At 42.9% G+C, this 21416-nt stretch overlaps 1 protein-coding gene across 1 annotated transcript; it reads right to left on the minus strand.

Moving 5' to 3' along the window:
* Positions 1-975: 975 nt before the first annotated feature.
* Positions 976-14309, minus strand: LOC142098615 (tapasin-related protein-like). Its single transcript, XM_075181451.1, has 3 exons — positions 14220-14309; positions 2329-2661; positions 976-1375 (listed from the first exon to the last, which is right to left on the minus strand). Exons 1-3 carry the CDS (start codon positions 14293-14295, stop codon positions 1044-1046), a joined length of 741 nt encoding a protein of 246 aa, XP_075037552.1. The 5' UTR covers positions 14296-14309; the 3' UTR covers positions 976-1043.
* Positions 14310-21416: the final 7107 nt, after the last annotated feature.

Genomic DNA, 21416 nt, shown 5'->3' on the forward strand with positions numbered 1-21416 from the left:
ATATATATATATATATATATATATATATATATGGACTTTCAAATTATAAGATTTTTGACAAGGGTCAGCCACTGGGCAACTGAATAGAGTAACTTAATTTTGGTCCTCAAGAAAGGAGTCAATGCCTTGTGATCTGTACTGTGGTGTGTTTAGAAACTAGGAAATATTTTCCATATAGACAGATATTCTGGAAGGATTAGGTGTTTATTTTGATTGTTTTTCTCAAACACATTAAGTCTGGTTTGAGATTACTTTTGTCTTGTGGTTTCAGGTGCATGTGAAGCGAACTGAAAGCCTAGATGTGTCCTTTAAGTTCCACAAATATTAATATATAAGGTGTACGTCTCCTTCAAACAAAATAGTAACCACTTAAACATAGGGCAAGCAGCATTCTGCTTTACAGGTTGGAAGATATAAGATCTGGCACAGCTCTCTTTCACTGAAGATAGATGCTTTGAAAAAGTTCAATGTGAACAAAATGCGTCTGAAAGATTTATAGTTGGAGCTTTTATCTTCAGTGAGAGAGAGCTGTGTTGAATATTATATCTTTCAGTACCAAGAGTACTGACAATAAACCCAGGACTTGAATCAGCCACATCTGCATTGGAACGCCATAGGAATTCTCTTACTGTACATTGTCTGCTGTAGTCCACCCTTTTACTCCCCAGTTCTGCCGCTCAAGCCGTAGGTAGTTGTGTCATTTGCATTTGGAGATAAAGTGCATGTAATTGTGTTGATTGGTATAACATCCTTTTCCTAGCATGCGCAGAGCTATTTCATGCATGATACGCAATGCCAATGGACATACGTCCGGACATGAATTAAGCCCAATGGTTTTGAGGCGCTCCCTAAACCTTTGTGCTCTAGGTGACCCTGAGTAGAAATAATTTTCTTTGCAAACAAATCCTAGAAAAATTGCTGTTTCTGTTTCCTACCCTATAATGTCAGCAAGGAAGAGAGGAGAATTAACAATAATTGTAAGATGTTGGTAGTTTGTATATATTATTGAATCTGACAAGGACGATGAGTATAACTGAGTTATGTTAGTGTAATAGAAGTGGACAGTGGCAATTGCTGATCTCACCGTTATGCACCAACTGGAGGTCTTGCAGCAAAACAGCTGTGAGAGATTCGTGGCGGACTCTACAGAACAAGTTTCGTGGTTTCTCTTTGGGTGGTATTGTCACTGTGCTATTAATGGAGAAAGTGCCATCATCATTCATGTGACTGGACATAACAGACCCCTCTATTACTTCTCTATCCATCAACAACTCCACGGTTATATCAACGGGGTGAAAACCGGCCACGGAGCATATAAATCTGTTCTGTTCATTCTCTTCGCTAACTTTCTCAAGATGCGTAATCACTGGAGGAGCTGCAAGGGAATAATAAGGAAAATATTATAGTGTGTTGAGGAACAGAAGCTTTCAAATGTACAAATCAGTCTTGCACCTGTTACATTAGTGTCTCATATTTCAATTGTAACAATGTATATTTATAAAGTAAAAACTGCGAACAACTGAATAAAACTCTATCTACAACCTAAAACTACTGAAATGATTATACCTGTCTAAATCATTATACTTCTCTAAATCTATTTAAGATGCTGCCTGTCAACTGTCTTGTTTAAATACAAACTTATCATCATGTAGAAGGAAAGAAGGGCAGTCCAAAGAAGTGTTATCGAGAAGAAATTGACTTGCTGTCTCCTAGGTAACAGATTGGTGGATCAAACACAGTGTATAAGCCTAAAGCAGAATAACTGGAGGGGAAGGGTAGTAATTGAGCATCCTCCCTTTTGCTATATGAGCATATGTTTATTTAATCACTATAAGCTGGAGGAAAAGGAAAGACGCAAAGTAAGGTTTGTTCATGTGCTTACAGCTGTTTACGTTTTTGTCCCCCCTTTATATTGTATTGTGACAGGAGAAAATCACACGTGAACCATTTAACTCTATGGAGTAGCGGATGCCAGTGCACATGGGGGTTTTAGAGCGGTGGAAGTTAGACCAGGGACTGAGGTAAATAGAACAATAACATTCAAAGCTATTGTTGTACCAATCATTTTTTGCACTGTTTCTGTGCCTATGATACCTGAGCAACCCCTGTCTATTATTATTATTATTATTATTATTATTATTATTATTATTATTACTTCTAGCTGTTCTGAATTTTGTTTATAAACTTTTCCGTAGAAAAATATTACTAAAACTCAACACTACAGAAAATCAGATAACATGAAAATGATCTTACAAAATTCTAGCCCTGTGCTTAGTGATGATATTACAAGTATATAAACACATATACAAATACATATATATAACTTACCATAAACTGCAAGATTAACCTCCTTAGTTTGGGCATCTGGGCTGTAGACTATCGTACACTTATAAGTCCCAGTGTCAGAGATAGTTACATTTTGGATGTGTAAATCAGCAATTCCTTTACTGATGTCTTTTTCATTTATAAATGTCCTCTCATCTGAGACAATGCCTTGTGCGTAATATCTTACAATCGTCTTCTCCTGGAATTGCCATATGACAGCGAGGAACTGTAGATTTACTCTCAGGCTCTTCACCGTGAAAGTACAGGGTAATATTACGCTTAATCCCAGCTGTGCTTTGTGAGACGTTGGAGCGGCAACTTCTAAGGCTTCTCCAACTGCAATAAACAATGCATTATACCTGCTATTTTTTAATGTTTAGTAATGAAAGGTAAGACAGTTACTCTCAGAAAACATTATACAAATTACACATTAACATGTATGGAGGAACACTTTAAAACAGACCTAGAATATAAACTTAATAGAAAGATACTGCAAAGGTCATAAATATTTTAATTTCCTATCCATTTTTATTTAAGGTGGTAGGATGAGGGGGACAAAAGAGAAACGGCATGACACCCACATCATGGAGGTTGAAGGGGAAAAGTAAAGTATGTACAAGGAGAACAGATACTTGTGGAGAGGATTATAAGAATGAGAATGGGGAGCGGTAGTTGAAGAAAGACGACCATGGTTCTCAAGTCTTATTGAATGATTTGGCAGAATTTTTTATTTCACTGGTCATATATTCCATGCAGCGGATATGTCAAATCCTATTAAAAATGGTTTGGCTTGAGGGGAAGTTGAGTTGCTTTTAATCAGCCACGTGTTGGCAGGTGGAAGACAAAATTATGTGGTTTTGTTATCTTATTTTGATGGTAAATTACTATTGGTGCGCCATAAAGTACGGGGAAGAATGTGCGAGACAAAGAAATTTTTATTTGGCGGGTCGCCAAATATTAGGCTACTAATGTTGAGCCAAAGACCAGAGAGTTTTGAACCCCAAAAACATGCATGAATGAGCCCTCTGTGGGTCATCACCAAAATATGTCTGAGACGTCCAAGTGTATCTTCTGAAATCTCAATCCTAAACGCAACTCTTGATTATCCAATAGCGATATGGCTTTGTGGTTAGCACTTCTGCCTCACAGCACTGGGGTCATGAGTTTAATTCCTGACCATGGTTTTATCTGTGTGGAGTTTGTATGTTCTCCCTGTGTTTGTGTGGGTTTTCTCCGGGTGCTCCAGTTTCCTCCCACACTGCAATAACATTCTGGTAGGTTAATTGGCTGCTATTAAATTGCCCTTAGTGTCTTTCGGTTTGTGTTTGTATGTTACGGGATTTAGATTGTAAGCTCCAATGTGGAAGGGTCTGATGTGAATGAGTTCTCTGTACAGCGCTGCGGAATTAGTGGCGCTATATACATAATGATGATATAATTGGTTGGGGGGGGGGGGGCAGAAAATATAAATTAGCACTGTCCTGCATTGCCAGGGAGTAGGATATTACCAGATTTTGAAGTACTGACTTTGGATGAGACAGCCATGAGAGCCAGAGTAAGGAAGGAGATCAGTGTCCATAATCTAGTAGATTTAGGACTGATCCATAGGCTACATTGAGCTGACCCACCATCAGGGCCGGACTGGGACTAAAAATCAGCCCTGGCATTTAAAGCACACAGGCCCACGTGGGCTCCATGCACCATATTGTTGCACACTGATGCTGGCGCAGTACAACATGATGTAGTATGAGTGTGTGTGGGGGGGGGGGGAGGGGGTATTTATTTCTCCTAATGACCCTCAACATTACATTATTAGCACCCCAATTACATCAATAAACACCATGACAATACATTATTAGTACCCAAATTACAGCAATAAATAACCCCCCACACACACTCATACTACATCAATCACCCCCACATTATAGCAACCGGCATCACCCCCCACATTACAGCATCACTCCCCACATTACAGCGTCCAGCATCACCCCCCACATTACAGCGTCCAGCATCACTCCCCACATTACAGCGTCCAGCATCACCCCCCACATTACATCATCCAGCATGACCCCCACATTACAGCGTCCAGCATCACCCCCCACATTACAGCAACCGGCATCACCCCCCACATTACAGCAACCGGCATCACCCCCCACATTACAGCAACCGGCATCACCCCCCACATTACAGCGTCCAGCATCACCCCCCACATTACAGCGTCCAGCATCACCCCCCACATTACAGCGTCCAGCGTCACCCCCCACATTACAGCGTCCAGCGTCACCCCCCACATTACAGCAACCGGCGTCACCCCCCACATTACAGCGTCCAGCGTCACCCCCCACATTACAGCAACCGGCATCACCTCCCACATTACAGCAACCGGCATCACCTCCCACATTATAGCAATACCCTCTCCTACTTATTAGCAATACTAAGCACCAAACACACTACAACATTGCCACCAGCACGTCACCCCATACTACAGCAATACCACCAATTATAAAGATGCCACTGTAGGAAACAATGTTTTGTTTTTTTCAAATCTCCCACAAAATAGCAACAACAGAGTACTTTCACACACATATAGGTAACAGGTACCCTTTTCCCTCAATGAGATAGTAATGGCAGAATTTTCATGAATCATTCCACATGAAATAAAACTAACATATATCTAAAAAAAACATAACTATTGAATGATCAGTTGAACCCACATGGCCGCATTAAAAGTATTTCCATCTACAGCAAAATGTCAGAGAAAAATATTTTTGTTTTACTACAGTAATTGGATATGCGTCTTTTCTATTCATTTTAAATAACACAGTATATAAATTAAGGGGGATAGAGGAGGTGGGTGAGAAATAATTGGATGTGACCCATCATGATCCATCAGTTTGATTAGATAGGAAACATTTAGATTATTTACCTGGAGACGTCTACCCCCTTGACTCACAGGCAGGGCTGACAAGAGGAATTTTGGGCCCTGATACAGCAACTTCTTTGGGCTCCCATCATATTCAACAATGAAAAACTTGCCTTTGGCAGTAGTTCATATGATGCCACACCGTAGTGGGCCCAGTTCATATTATGCCACATCGTAGTGCCCCAAGGTCATATTATGCCACATAGTATTACCCTCAATTCATATTTGGTCATGCAGAAGTGCCCACAAATCATATTATGGCATAGTAGTGCCCCCAAAACATATACCATACAGTAGTGCCCACAAATCATATTATGTCACAACAGTGCCTCCAAATCATATTATGCCACAATAGTGACCCCAAATAACATTATGCCATAGTAGTGCTCCCAAATCATTAGTAGAGCTCAGACAAAAACTCATTCACAAATAAAAATTGGTACAGCATATCAGATACAGAGTGTGAGTCCCAAGAGCAGCTTAATGCATCATTTACAATGCAAACAAAAATAGATATATTGACATAATTACAGATAAAATTTATGACAAGCAATGTTTTTTCCTCTTAATTAAAAATCTCTGTAGAGATAAATATGCAAAAAACATTACAGCGCAATAATGAGCAATACATAGTGTTAAACATTATTGGATACGCTGTAGTGTTCCCAGTTCAAAAAAGGATGGTTAAAAACATATTCCACGCGAGAAAATATATGAACTTACCTGATTATGGCATCCTGTGTTCTGTTCTCCTACTGGGCACGCTGGGCGAGGAGGGATCAGCAGCTGTCAGCTCACACAGGCAGTGGGGAGCAGGAATAGAGGGCAGTGGTCGAAGCAGAAATTTAGGAGTGGGGGTATAGAAAATATAAGTGAATGGAGTATGAAGGCTTGATTTTTTATTTTTTTTAACACTTGTCCCCTCTGTGCATTTCCATTCTTCATTACTACTTGTGTTTTATGATGGCTGCATCCCTGACATTCCCATTCTTAAGATGTCTCTCCCTTTACACTTTCTTTTACCTATGCCCCTGCACCATCTTCTCCTTAACCCCCTGCACCACCTTCTCCGCTGTCTCTCACACATCTTCCTGTACCACCTACTCCCCTGGCTCTCTCACACGTCTTCCTGCACCCTCTACCCCCCGGCTCTCTCACTCCTCTTCCTGCACTCCCTACCACACTGGCTCTCTCACCCCCTCTCCCAGAACCCCCTTCCCCTTTGGCTCTCTCACCCCCTCTCCCAGCACCCCCTTCCCCTTTGGCTCTCTCACCCCCTCTCCCAGCACCCCCTTCCCCTTTGGCTCTCTCACCCCCTCTCCCAGCACCCCCTTCCCCTTTGGCTCTCTCACCCCCTCTCCCAGCACCCCCTGGCTCTCTCACCCCCTCTCCCAGAACCCCCTTCCCCTTTGGCTCTCTCACCCCCTCTCCCAGCACCCCCTGGCTCTCTCACCCCCTCTCCCAGCACCCCCTGGCTCTCTCACCCCCTCCCCTTTGGCTCTCTCACCCCCTTTCCCAGCACCCCCTTCGGCTCTCTCACCCCCTCTCCCAGCACCCCCTGGCTCTCACCCCCTCTCCCAGCACCCCCTGGCTCTCTCACCCCCTCTCCCAGAACCCCCTTCCCCTTTGGCTCTCTCACCCCCTCTCCCAGCACCCCTTTGGCTCTCTCACCCCCTCTCCCAGCACCCCCTGGCTCTCTCACCCCCTCTCCCAGCACCCCCTGGCTCTCTCACCCCCTCTCCCAGCACCCCTTCCCCTTTGGCTCTCTCACCCCCTTTCCCAGCACCCCCTTCGGCTCTCTCACCCCCTCTCCCAGCACCCCCTGGCTCTCACCCCCTCTCCCAGCACCCCCTGGCTCTCACCCCCTCTCCCAGTACCCCCTGGCTCTCACCCCTTCTCCTAGCACCCCCTGGCTCTCTCACCCCTCTCACAGCACCTCTTCCCCTTTGGCTCTCTCACCCCCTTCGGCTCTCTCACCCCCTTTCCCAGCACCCCCTTTGGCTCTCTCGCACCCCCTGGCTCTCTCACCCCCTCTCCCAGAACCCCCTTCCCCTTTGGCTCTCTCACCCCCTCTCCCAGCACCCCCTGGCTCTCTCACCCCCTCTCCCAGCACCCCCTGGCTCTCTCACCCCCTCTCCCAGCACCCCTTCCCCTTTGGCTCTCTCACCCCCTTTCCCAGCACCCCCTTCGGCTCTCTCACCCCCTCTCCCAGCACCCCCTGGCTCTCACCCCCTCTCCCAGCACCCCCTGGCTCTCACCCCCTCTCCCAGCACCCCCTGGCTCTCTCACCCCTTCTCCTAGCACCCCCTGGCTCTCTCACAGCACCTCTTCCCCTTTGGCTCTCTCACCCCCTTCGGCTCTCTCACCCCCTTTCCCAGCACCCCCTTTGGCTCTCTCACCCCCTCTCCCAGCACCCCCTGGCTCTCACCCCCTCTCCCAGCACCCCCTTCAGCTCTCTCACCCCCTCTCCCAGCACCCCCTTCAGCTCTCGCACCCCCTGGCTCTCACCCCCTCTCCCAGCATGCCCTGGCTCTCACCCTCTCTCCCTGCACCCCCTTCGGCTCTCTCACCCCCTCTCCCAGCACCCCCTTCGGCTCTCTCACCCTCTCTCCCAGCACCCCCTGGCTCTCACCCCCTTTCCCAGCACCCCGGGCTCTCACCCCCGCGACCCCCCCCCCAGAAAATCGCGGACACCCCCCCCCCCGAAAATCGTGGCACCCCCGCGACCCCCCCCTCCCGAAAATCGCGGCACGCCCGCGACCCCCCCTAAAATCGCGGCACCCCGCGACCCCCCTAAAATCGCGGGCACCCCTTCCCCCGAAAATCGCGGCACCCCCGCGACCCCCTCCCCCCCGAAAATCGCGGCACCCCCGCGACCCCCCTCCCCCCCGAAAATTGCGGCACACCCGCGACCCCCTCCCCCCCGAAAATCGCGGCACCCCCCCTCTTCAGTAAAAGAAAAAACAAATTAAAAAAAAAGTAAACTCACCAGTGTAACTGGCTGCACAGCATAACGGGGGAGGGAGCTGGGAAGACAGGGGGAGTCGAGCCGGCCCATATAGCCATCGGCCCTTCTGGCATTTGCCAGAAGTGCCAGATGGCCAGTCCGGCCCTGGTGGGCCACCATATAATATAGTTTGAAATTCAGAATATCCAGACCCCCACCTTGGGTGGGCCTCTCTAGGACTCGCAGTCTAACTCATGGATGTATTCCTGCCCATATGAAGTGTGTGGTGTAGTGTTTTAGAAACATAAATACAAATTGTATCACAAACTGTGAATAAACTGGGGTACAAGACCACAAAAAACACACAGGAGCAACACTGATATCCGAGGGGCTATAATGTTCTCAATTAAGGATTTTGAGTATTCAGTTACTCTGTAGAGGTAAATGTGAACGTCACATAATAATTTGAAAACACAGAAAACAAAGAATAGAAACAAATTATATCAAGAATGGGCGCTAATGCTGAATTCCAAACGCTGCCTAAGGTCTACAAAAGAAGTCACCAGCTTCTTGACAAAATCACATATAATACATAGACAGTATACCTTATAGCGCTGATTGGGTCACAAATAAATGAATGCCAGTGTCATATGGCGAATCACTGTAACACAAAACATGGAGGAAACATAGAGCAGTATAGTACAGAAAACAAAGAAGACAACGCTAAAAACCTACATAATTGTCCACACATGTATTTTATGTGTAATTTAGATTTATTCTTAGTTTGTATGTTCTCCGTGGGTTTCCTCCTACACTCCAAAAACATACTGTTCGGTTAATTGGCAGCTATCAAAATTGACCCCGGTCTCTCTCTGTATGTGGATGTTAGAAAATTTAGACTGTAGACTCTCTCTGTATGTGTGTATGTATTTGTTAGTGAATTTAGACTGTAAGCTCCAATGGGGAATGGGCCGATGTGAACGAGTTCTCTGTGCAGCGCTGCGGAGTTAGCGGTGCTATATAAATAACTGATAATAATAATAATACCTGTATTCTCCCATGCTGAACCATCACCTATGTACATGCTTTCAACCAAACAACCAAAGAAAAAACAGATGCAGGTGGCCTATGCAGCCTAAGAGGAGCGATGTGGATGTCCCTCTCTCCCTATCGGTGCTGACTCCAAAATAAGATGTTGCTCCAAAACAACCAACAAGACTTTTCCAACCATTTTCAAACACCCTCAGAGTAATGGGCATTTGGGTCCCTTTTCATAGTCCTCATTAACCTGCATAGACTATTGGCTAATGTTCGTTAACCACATCTATAAAATGCAGCGTCTTGTAGTGCAACAAAAATATTATTTAAATGGTGACCCCCATCTGGAGATATTGTTATAAGTGTATACTTCCCTGATGAAGCGGTAAGTGAAACGCGTTGGTGGACTACTGTTACCCTCAACTCCGTTATTGATCACCTTCAGAACCGAGTTAGGAACAGCGATCTCTTTTTATCCCACGCCGCATGCGCATGCGCTTTATGGTGTTAGCCGCGGCCGCGACTACACCAACACTTGGAGACTCGTTTTTCAACCTCTACGTCCAGAAGATTATCTCTTCAGGAGGACACAACAGCGCTTTAACCCTGCAGGGGTAAGTGAATTCGATACCAGGAAAACTTCACCGTTGGATCTGATTGTGTGATACCTTAACACCACCTTGCCTTATTGGAATTTATTGTGAGTACCAGAACTTTCTTGCAGTATTAGGACATTTATGCCTGCCTACCACTAACGCATATTGTTTAACTGCATTCTCTGACTTTTAACGATCTCAGATTACACTCACATCCCAGTGTGGAGCATTACCAGCATTTGTATTCAGAGACTGTAACTCTATTTATTGTTTGGATTATATTTGCATTGGAACTCATTTGACCAATTCAGCGTCCTGGGACCTTGTGTCCGAACCCATAGGACTATTGCTGATTTAGAGGTTTGAGCCATTGTAATCTTTTGCATTTATGCCTTCTGTTTGTTAACATCTATTTAGGTTGCAACCTTGCATTTTCCTGTTAACTATCACATTACTGTGTTATATTAAAACCGTATTTTACACGTCTGTCACACTTTTGTGCGCTACGGGGAGACCATCTCCATAAGTGTATAAGTGTTGCCACATCATACAAATATATTTATTTGGCCACTAGTGATGAAATAGTAATAAAATAAAATTTTAAATAAAACCCTTAATTACATTTGGCGCACTAATTTATACTTAAAATACATTTTCCGTATGAAAATTAATATTCATTTTGTCCCCTCTACAACAAAAAATATGGTTTATTTTAACTTCTGTTGAAGTCAGCAAATTGGATAAAGTCACTTCAATTATTATCGAGCAAACTTGGTTGTCTTTGTCTGAAAATATGCGTAGAGCACGCTACGGCGCGGAAGGGCGTATCCAGCCGCAACATGTGGCAATAACTGTTTTTACACTTTTATATACATTCGCACAAACACACACATTTGTAATTAGTACACATTAATTGTAGTTGCAACACATAGTTATTTATGTCAAAATATAGTAGTATTTATGTTTAATATTATAAGTTATATGCATGTTAGTAAAACATATGGTACAGGTTAAAGGAAATGTGTCATGTCTGGCATCATCCCCTATTCATCAGCAGCCTGTCCGGTTCATTCGGCGAAGAGATCGCACATTGCATACTCTAGTTATTGATGTTAGGGAATAAATCTTTAAAGTGATACTGACTATAAAATGCTAATAGACTAGTTGAGACTGGATTCTTGGCGGGAAAGTCGGAGCACATCCCCTGGAGAGATGACCCCCATCTTTGGATATTTTGGTTTGAACTAGCCTATGATCTGCAGCACCCTGGACCTTCCTGAAACCTGGACCAATAGAAGCAAGCCACACCATCTGCATTGTTTTACTGTATTTCTGTCTGCATATAAGCAGGAGCTCTTCATCTAGTGAGCAGTCTTCTTTGACCACAGACTTCAGACCTGAATGACTGTTCACTGGATCCAGAGCGCCTGCGATAAGTAACGGCTGTACTTATTATTATTTCGCTTGAATTATTCTGCTACTTTTTGAGAATAAATATTTGTGCGCTGGAAACACAAATCGAGATTCTACAATCGTTATTGGACAGCGACAAAACGTGCATAACACTTCCATTAAGCCTTCTGTTATATTAGCATTGCCCTGCAGTGTAACAGTGATGTGTTTGCTAATCTCGCTTATAGAAAGCAGCGTGTTGTTTCTGGCGATTTCGAATTCAAACTTGGGTGAGTTTGCAAAATCACAGGGCAGGGCCGGATTAAGGGAATGGAGGCCCCTGGGCTAAGGGGGCCTCCATTTCCCCGTGAGGGCCCCCCCCCCAGTGATCCGAGCCGCCCCCCCCCCCTACCCTCCCCCCGGCACTTACCTCCTTCTCCTCCTTCCCCGGCGCGCTGTACACTCTTTACTGAGAAGATCTCGTGAGAGTGAGACTCACAAGATCTCCTCAGTAAGGAGAATACAGCGCGCCGGGGAAGTACTGCAGGGAAAGTGCTCAGCAGCACCGATCAATACTGCTGCTGAGCACTTTCAAGGGCCCCCTGGATACCATAGGCCCCTGGCAGAGCCGTAACTTAGAATTCTAGCGCCTGGGGCGAGAAAGACAAATGCCGCCCCCCTAGCCCTCAATTTTAATCAAATGAACCTAAAATATTCCTAAATTGCGCCCCCCTGCAGCGTTGCGCCCTGGGCGATCGCCCCTGTCGCACAGCCCTAGTTACGGCCCTGGCCCCTGGGCTGTAGCCCAGTTAGCCCTATGGTTAATCCGGCCCTGCATACATTTGGCGATTTGTATAACTAGAGTGAGAAAAAAAATTGGGACCGTGATTTGTAGCGATTTTGATAATGACGATTTTGAAAGAAACTCATCTGTGGCAATTGTACATCAAATTGCCAGTTTATAAATCGGCGATTTCAAACTAGGATATATGTGTTACATTTTACTTATCTATTAATTTGGCCCTAAAGCATGAGTGCTGTATAATATAAATGCCTTATCGAGATCAGATAATTATTTTTGTCTAGTGCTCACAGTGGTTTTATATATATTGATTCTCAATAAAATCATTTCTCCTTGTAAATACGATCTCTGCCATTACCACAATGGTATTGGACAGAAATATTTGAGAATTCCGTTCTTCCTGTGCTGTACATTTCTGTTTTTTCTGTGTTAGGCTATATGGGGCTAGCATGTCACCATACAAGCAGTAAGGATCTCATGTTCACAACAATTCTAAAATTGATTATTTTATAGTGCCAAATATATATTTCTTCTTTTATAAAGCAGAAACGAGCAGACTGTAAGTCAGGAAACCAAATGCAGTTCCAGAATTGTTTAGGCCTCTGATTGTCATTTATGCTACTGAGAAACACATCTTTTGGGGTTACCAGGACAATGGTATTTTGAAACTTTGGGTCCAGGAGCAATGGTACATTGACATGTGAGGTCCCAGAACAAAGGGCGTATTAGCAATTGATCATCTCAGAACAATGGCACACTGAAGCTTGGGGTTACAGAAGAATGACATACTGATACTATTAGTCCCAGATCAATGTCATACTGACACTTGGGGCACCCAGAACAATGGTACACTGACACTTGGGGCCCCCAGAACAATGGTACACTGACACTTGGGGCCCCCAGAACAATGGTACACTGACACTTTGGGTTCCAGCTAAACAAAAGTTTAGAATCACAGGAATAAAACATCTGAACCAGGGTTAGGCAATCTGTGAATATTCAGATGCCCCATGCCTTGCTTGCATTTGCTGGCACTTGTAGTTCCACAACAGCTTAAATACCTCAGGTGTACACTGATTAACTCCCTGACTGACAGATCATTTCCAATACATACCCTGCAACGATTCAATTCAGTAGTTTTATACACAGAGGCACTGAACCTGCTCAGTTATTACACATCTGATGTTATATTATTGAGAATTCAGGAATCAGGGGCTCATTTAGAGTTGGACGTATGTCAATTTTTTGCATAAGATACGTATTACCATGCTGCCATGCTCACCAAAAATGTCTACAGATACATCCATATATAGATTTTTGTATATCTCCAACTTGCATCTCGACACGTTTGGTTTGGAGAGGCAGAACAGGCTGGGTAAGAGTGGATTCAGTAAGGACAGTCACGTAATTGCAACACATTTAGACGTGGACACATCCGGATATATGACTTTTAGCAGCATATTCAATTAGCTTCCAGGATTGCGGCATTGCGCGGCCACGCACATAAAGTGAAATTACGGTACCGCCACATCTTTAAGAGTGGGAGAGGAAAAAGCAAATGTGTCAACTCGAGGCACTCCAGGACTTTTACGTTTAATTACATAAAATCATACCGCCACATCACAGATCTGTGGTGTAGCGGTATCGGGAAGGAGGCGGCCACGTGTAGCCACGATCCTGGAAGCTAGTTAAATATGCCCCTTAGCTTCTCTTCTGTTGCTGGTGAGCTGGGGCATTGATTATGATGATTATCAGCAAGCGATCTCTCGCTTCTTCTGATTGGCTGATTGTGTAGTGACCTCTCCAGTTGATATTACTTAAATCGTTATCATTGCACCTAAATTATATCAAGTTGCTGCTGTCTATCTGCATTACTTTATTGATATTTCCATTTAGACTACTACAAGAAAGAAGATTCCCATTTGCTTTTTAAAGGGGAAAAACAGCTGTTTGTATTTAATTTTTGTTTATATTGAAAATTAGACATAAGACACTTGTATTCAAATAGTGAATGCAACCTTACAATTTACTACTAACACTGTAAGGTTACATCTCTAAGTGTTCTTTATACTATCTCTATGCTAAGAAGACAGACTAATGAGACCCCTCCTTTTCCCCTGCTGCTCCCTGTTCTCTGTCTGGACACAATTATTTCCTTCCCTATAACATTCTCTGTACACATATTCTTAAACTTACATGTCAGGTACAGAAGGAGCAGGAGGAACAGATAATCGAGCTTCGTCATTCTGGAAAACAGCTGGTTGGAGAACATAGTCCTGATACAGTCCAGAGTACAGACTCTGTCTGCTTTCACTTTTATTTTATTACAGAATGCAATTCTCAATAGGTTTAGTGATAAGAGAAAGACCTGCCCAGCACCTGTAAATAAAATATATCCCCTTCCTCAGCCGTTCAGGGCCTGTATGAGACTGTAAGGAGGGAACGCTGCTGTCTATCTGCATTACTTTATTGATATTTCCATTTAGACTACTACAAGAAAGAAGATTCCCATTTGCTTTTAAGGGGAAAAAAACAGATGTTTGTTTTAAAATTTTTATTTATATTGAAAATAAGACATGAGACACTTGTATACAAATAGTGAATGCAACCTTACAATTTACTACTAACACTGTAAGGTTAAATTTGTAAGTGTTCTTTATACTATCTCTATGCTATCACGGTGTGTGAGTATACAAACTTGTTTTGATTGATGTATACATGTTTTTTGATCTGGATGCAGTCTGATTGCGGCGTTTTGGACCTAATTCTGCCCACTTCACTAAGAAGTGGGCAGAATTCTGCCAGATGCGGGAGATTGTTACACTCTCCCGGGAGTCCGTGAGAGTCTCAAAAAATGCGGGAGTCTCCTGGACATTCCGGGAGAGTTGGCAAGTATGGTCTAACTACCTATCCAGGCAAATATACTTTGAGTCTTACACTTACAACCTGCGATTCCAGGGAGTGTATGGTGCAGGAAAATGAAGAATTTAGTTTGTTTTTAAGTGCTTTGTCACGAATGCCTATTCTGCTAACAGGTAACATTAACGCTATTGTTTATTTCTTTCTGTGTGTGTATATATATATATATTTATACATACACACACACACATATCTATACACACACACATATATATATATATATATATATATATATATATATATCCAGGACAACTCACAGTGACAGGGGCTACTCTATGTACATTTGGAGCAATGTGCACCAAACCTAAACTAAAACACAGGGAAAAACACACTAACAAGACAGATTGATGAGACCCCTCCTTACCCCCCTGCTGCTCCCTGTTCTCTGTCTCGTCACAATTATTTCCTTCCCTATAACATTCTCTGTACACATATTCTTATACTTACATGTCAGGTACAGATGGAGCAGGAGGAACAGATAATCGAGCTTCGCCATTCTGGAAAAGAACTGGTTTGAGTACATAGTCCTGATACAGTCCAGAGTACAGTTTGTCTGTTTTCACTTTTATTTTATTACAGAATACAATTCTCAATAGGTTTAGTGATAAGATAAAGACCTGCCCAGCACCTGTAAATAAAATATATCCCCTTCCTCAGCCGTTCAGGGACTGTATGAGAGTATTGTAGTGGTTCCCAAACTTTTGCAGTTCGCGGCACCCTTAGAGTCTCCATCATTTTTTTAAGGTAATAATTACCGAGCAGTCCCGTTTTATAAGTAGTTGGGTCAAAAAAACATAATAAGTATTTAGGTCAGGACAGAAACACTTATTTAGTTGTATGCAAAAATAATACACATAAATCCAAGGGAAAAAAATATTTTTATATATTTTTCAATTATATTTATGTCAAAGAATAATTTACAACTAATTCACAGTGCGCGCCTTCATCCACAATCTGTGCCCTCCTTCATCTCCACACACTCTGTGCCCTCCTTCATCTCTGCATACTTTGTGCCCTCCTTCATCTCCACACACTCTGTGCCCTCCTTCATCTCCACACACACACTCTGTGCCCTCCTTCATCTCCACACACTCTGTGCCCCTGCATCCCCTCACTCTGCCCCCTCTGCATCCCCTCACTCTGTCCCCTCTGCATCCCCTCACTCTGTCCCCTCTGCATCCCATGGTCCAGTAAGAGAAAAAAAAAAAAAAAAAACTTACCAATACGGCGGCGCCAAGGACCCAGCATCCTCCTCTCTCCTGTCGCTTGTCACTGAATGTCGAGCGTGACGTCATGATGCCCGACATTCAGTGACAAGCGGCAAGAGAGAGGAGGATGCTGGGTCTGGGTGCCGCCGGATTGATGTTTTTTTTTCTTTTTCTCTTCCTGGCCGCGGCACCCCTCTGACAACGCCGCGGCACCCCTAGGACCCATGGCACACACTTTGGGAACCGCTGGATTATTGTAAGGAGGAAGCACTGCAGGACTTAACACTAGAGGATGAAAAATAATGAAACATACTGTACGTTTATCTCTAGTTAAGATCTGGTAGCTTTTACTATGTAAACAAACACAGCTAATTTATGTGGAAGGGTCTGTACACTAGACTTACACATTGAGGTATTATAGCACCATCTGCTGATGATATGCTACTTTTCCTTGCAGATGCATGGGATTATATAAATACCCTGTTTCAAGTGGTGGAAAGAATCGAACAAATTTCAGGTCTTAAAATCAGTTGGGTTAATATTCTTCTGATTCAGGAAGTGGGGTTATTCCCAAGACCACTTCACATCCACCTTCCCTGCAGTGGACTCTTATGTTTAAGTATCTGGACATATGGATACCTAATATCTATATATTGTATAATATTCTTCTTTTAATTGAGTATCTTAAGCTTAAATTTCCTGCATGGAAAAAATTACCTTTAACTTTGTCTGGAAGAATTAATTTGGTTAAAATTGTAATACAGCCCAAATTTTTTATACGTGTTCAAACATACTCCGATGTTTAGTCAGGATATATTTTTTAAAATAGACCTTTATGTCTCATATTTAGTCTCTGTGTAAAAAAGGCTAATACAACATTATGTAGTAGACCTAGATCAACTGGGGTTGGCTTTCCCCAAGTTTAAATTGTCTTATTACACCTCACAATTAACTTACCTTTCAGAATGGATGGAGGGACCTCATGATAGGACTCTAATTAAAATTCTTGTGGAACAAGTGGGTGTAGAGTATTTTCCATTACAGATATTATTGGGATGTAGGGACAAAAGATGTATTGTACTCGGAAGAGATATATTAGACTCGGAAACCCCATTGTGATATATAGGAAGATTTAATGAGCTATCAAAATTGGGGAGAGAACTTTTGGATAACATATGGAATATTTAATATTGGGCAATTGTATACTTTGGGACAACTTATGTCCTTTGAACAATTATATAATTATTTTGGTGATCCCAGGTTGGAATATTCAGGTACTTATTTTGAAGACAGAGTTTGAGGGAGAGGTGCCGGTCCTGGTTGTAGCACCTATGAAAAAAACTATCATGACATTGTGGTCTCAAAAATCAATTTCAACATTTTATGCATGAAATAGATACAGATAAAATGTAACTGTTCTATTTAAAATGGGAAGCAGATTTGGCTAGATTCTCAGACGGAGAATTGGATCATATATTTGGGCATGCACGCAAGGCTACACTTTGTGCTAGATTTCAGCAAGTACAGTGATATATACTTCATAGAATTTATTTTACCCTTGTTAGACTAAAAAAGTTTGGATGAAGGTCTGTGCTATGGCAATCACAGGTACGGTTTGGACTCTTTGCAGTCTGCTTGGTCTGACTCTATCCATCACGGAGATGCAGAGTCTAACGAAATGAAGGTGTTCGCCAGGGACCCCCGCAGGAGGTTTGGGCTTTATTGCATCACCCGCAAGTCATCCGGGTATCAGGCAAGACTGACAGGAAAAGATGTTATAGCTGACAAAGAGTGACCAGAAAAAGAATGGATACTGGATAGGCTGTCACCAGAATAAGCTGAGAAGCAAAAAGCACAAGATACCAGGATCAACTGAATAGGAATGGATACTCAATACCAGGATTAGCTGGAGAAGCAAGTAGTGCTGGATATCAGTATCAGTATAAGAGAAAAGAATGGATGAATAGACATGAACACAGAATACAAGGATACCAGGATTAGCTGAGAAGCATATGACACTGGATACCAGGACCTGATGAATAGACACGGATATAGGATACCAGGATTAGCTGAGAAGAGTATGACACTGGACACCAAGACCTGATCGATAGACATGGATACAGGATACCAGAATACAGAGGGGCCAAATATTTTGGCAGTTTAGCAGGCTACAGGACTTAAAGATCTGGCACCACTTTGCTAAAACAGGTGCCTTAATTAGTTTGGATAATTAGGAGGAGTGCCAAGTAATCAGCCAATGACTAAATGGAGAAAATTCTAAAATACAGCTCTACGGATGCGCAAACCTGAATTCAAGATGGCGAGCCATCATCGGACGCTGACAGACCAGTCAGTGGCAGGAGGAGGCCTGAGAGAGGAAACCAGATCTGCGCACCGCACCCTGGTAAGAAAGACAGAGGGTCCGTTGCGAGACAATCTGGATCAAACTGTGCCAAATGTTAGGAAGAAGGGTGTACATTTTTGCATTTGTATGGAATGCCCAGTAGTACAGTGTTTTTGGGTTCAGTACAACTTCAGGTCCCTTAAGCTGAGCTACATAGACAATATGTGGTCAACTTACCTGCTTTGACCAAATTCTGCATAGCTAGAACTTGGATGGGTCCTGAGGGTAGGGACATCAAGAGGAATTTCGGGCACTGGTACAGTAAATCCTCCCTAGTTGTCTATGATAGATGTGTGGTCATGCCTAGCGCGTGAAACGATTAGGCCACCCCCTACAAAATAACCTGCATTGCCATATGCGCCATTGGCAACTCATTGGTAACTTACTGGATCGTGACATACCTCCATACAGCTCTGGATAAAAGTCCTGACTGTCAGGAAGGCGGGACAATCCCCTAAAAGCAACATTTTTAGTTTTTATATTTATCCGACAGCGTGGCTCCTAAGAGCGTCAGTGGCACACAGCAGTCAGTGTACAGCCTGAAGGGGACAGACACAGTCTCACAAGATAATGCTTGTGTGACGCCATCACTCAAGACCAAGATGGGAAGCAATATTACAACAGTGCAACAATGGAAGGTGCCCCCTAATATTGTGAAGGTTTAGCAGAAAACAAAGCCAATAAGTTATGAGACCCACATTATGCTCTATGTATTAAGTATAAAGATGTATAAACCACAACCTTCCTCACCGCAAATTTCATGAGGTGTAGTCTGATATCCACAAGATAGAATAGTGTGCTTGTGAATGCGACAATCACAGTATACAACTCATAAGCACAGTTAATCGCAATACTCTAATAGAACAATGGTATTGAAATATAAAGAAACTTCATATCCACAAGACAGAATAGTAGGTCTAATGTTTGAAATGTTAAAAAATCCAATGTAATTCTTCCTAGCTAAATAAGTCCAAATAGAGATGACATATAAGAAATGTGAATATACGGCAAATGAATTACTGGTCAATCTGCAGTAACACCTGGCTAGAGAGTGGTGCTCATAGTCATTATTATTGTCATTACACCGACCTCCAGGGGGTTTAAAAAGTGGAGATGTTGCCTATAGCAACCAATCAGATTTCATTTATTAAGTGCATTCTACAAAATGACAGCTAGAATCTGATTGGTTGCTATAGGCAACATCTCCGCTTTTCAAACCCGCTGGAAACTGGCAGCTTGATACATTTACCCTCAGATGCTCTATAAATAAATGTCTTAATTTAATTAATTTTAGGATTATAGAAAGTATACTGGCATATATATGTATCTTTATGGACTGATAGTGCTTAAGATATGGTACTCAAAATAGTCAACAGATTTCCTGCGTCCTGTGAGAAGAATTTCTGAATAGGCACTAAGGGCTAGATTTACTAAGCTGCGGGTTTGAAAAAGTAGGGATGTTGCCTATAGCAACCAATCAGATTCTAGCTGTTATTTTGTGGAAAGTACTAAATAAATGAAAGCTAGAATCTGATTGGTTGCTATAGGCAACATCCCCACTTTTTCAAACCCGCAGCTTAGTAAATCTAGCCCTAAAAGTCCATTCTCTTGTAATGGAAGAATATATGTTTTCCTGGTTACATATTCATTATCATGTAGTAATGCATGCTTTGTTCCTTATACGGCAGCACGGTGGCTAAGTGGTTAGCACTTCTGTCTTACAGCACTGGGGTCATGAGTTCAATTCTCTACCATGGCCTTATCTGTGAGGAGTTTGTATGTTCTCCCCGTGTTTGCGTGGGTTTCCTCCGGGCGTTCCAGGTTTCCGCCCACACTCCAAAAACATATTGGTAGGTAAATTGGCTGCTAACAAATTGACCCTATTCCGTGTGTCCATCTGTGTGTGGAATTTGGACTGTAAACCCCAATGGGGCAGGGACTGATGTGACTGAGTTCTCTGTACAGCTCTGTGGAATTAGTGTTGCTGTATAAATAAATGATGCTGATGATGATTATAGAACTTGCTCCAGTATATTATTAAATTTGGAAAAGTGCCAGCCCATGAGCTATATAAACTGTATATATACTCATACTGGGATGTCTATTCTTGGTATAAACTAAAAATCCGTGCTACACGTGATAAAGGAGGTTTGCCTTTCATTTGACTCTGCATCCAGAAATATGAATTTTGCTTATTCCCACTGCAACCAGCAGGGGTCACTCTCATCTATGGAGTGACGTGTTTAATTTTTCAAATACATGCTTCATTCACTCCTGCTCATCATTCATACTTGCCCATGATATTTACTGGTCTTTGTTTCTGCTTAAAACCTGTGCCATACATAAAAAATTACCCACCACTCAGCTGGAGCTGGGCCAGTGTGGTGATTCCAGGCTGAAAGTCACAATTTCAAGAGGTTTAAGTGAGGATGTACACAACACCCAATCTTATTTGCTCTTGGAACCTATGCTGGGTCCAGCCTGGGTAGTAATGTATGGGAGAAAACTTACTCACTGTAGGTTTTCAAACTTGCCCAAGATATTACTTAGTCTTTAATTATGTTGAAAACCTACATCATACACAATACATACACACCACTCAGCTACAGCTGGACCAGGGAGCCAGGATGGTGGTACAAGAGGTCTAAGTAAAGAGGTCCTCCTGACCACCACCGTCACTGTCTCGTTTTTCCAGAATAGCTGGCACAGGCTGGAGGAATTCAATGTATCAGCTAAAATTGTTGCATTTTGGTAGTATTTAATTGTGAACGATGAACTTCAAATGGAAATTATGAATGAAGAAAACATGAACACAATAGTGTATTTAAAAACACTTTTTAACACGAACAGTTGATGCAAACG

Source organism: Mixophyes fleayi, chromosome 7 (genome assembly GCF_038048845.1).
Source record: "Mixophyes fleayi isolate aMixFle1 chromosome 7, aMixFle1.hap1, whole genome shotgun sequence".
Taxonomy (NCBI): domain Eukaryota; kingdom Metazoa; phylum Chordata; class Amphibia; order Anura; family Limnodynastidae; genus Mixophyes; species Mixophyes fleayi.

What these genes read in the sequence shown, in the direction of transcription:
- LOC142098615 (XM_075181451.1), bottom strand. Translation starts at nt 14,295, where the DNA reads ATGTTCTCCAACCAGCTGTTTTCCAGAATGACGAAGCTCGATTATCTG. An exon ending in GCTCCTTCTGTACCTGACAT is followed by an intron (nt 2,662 to 14,219) that starts GTAAGTTTAAGA and finishes TGTTTATTGCAG; the next exon opens with TTGGAGAAGCCTTAGAAGTT. An exon ending in GGTTAATCTTGCAGTTTATG is followed by an intron (nt 1,376 to 2,328) that starts GTAAGTTATATA and finishes ATTCCCTTGCAG; the next exon opens with CTCCTCCAGTGATTACGCAT.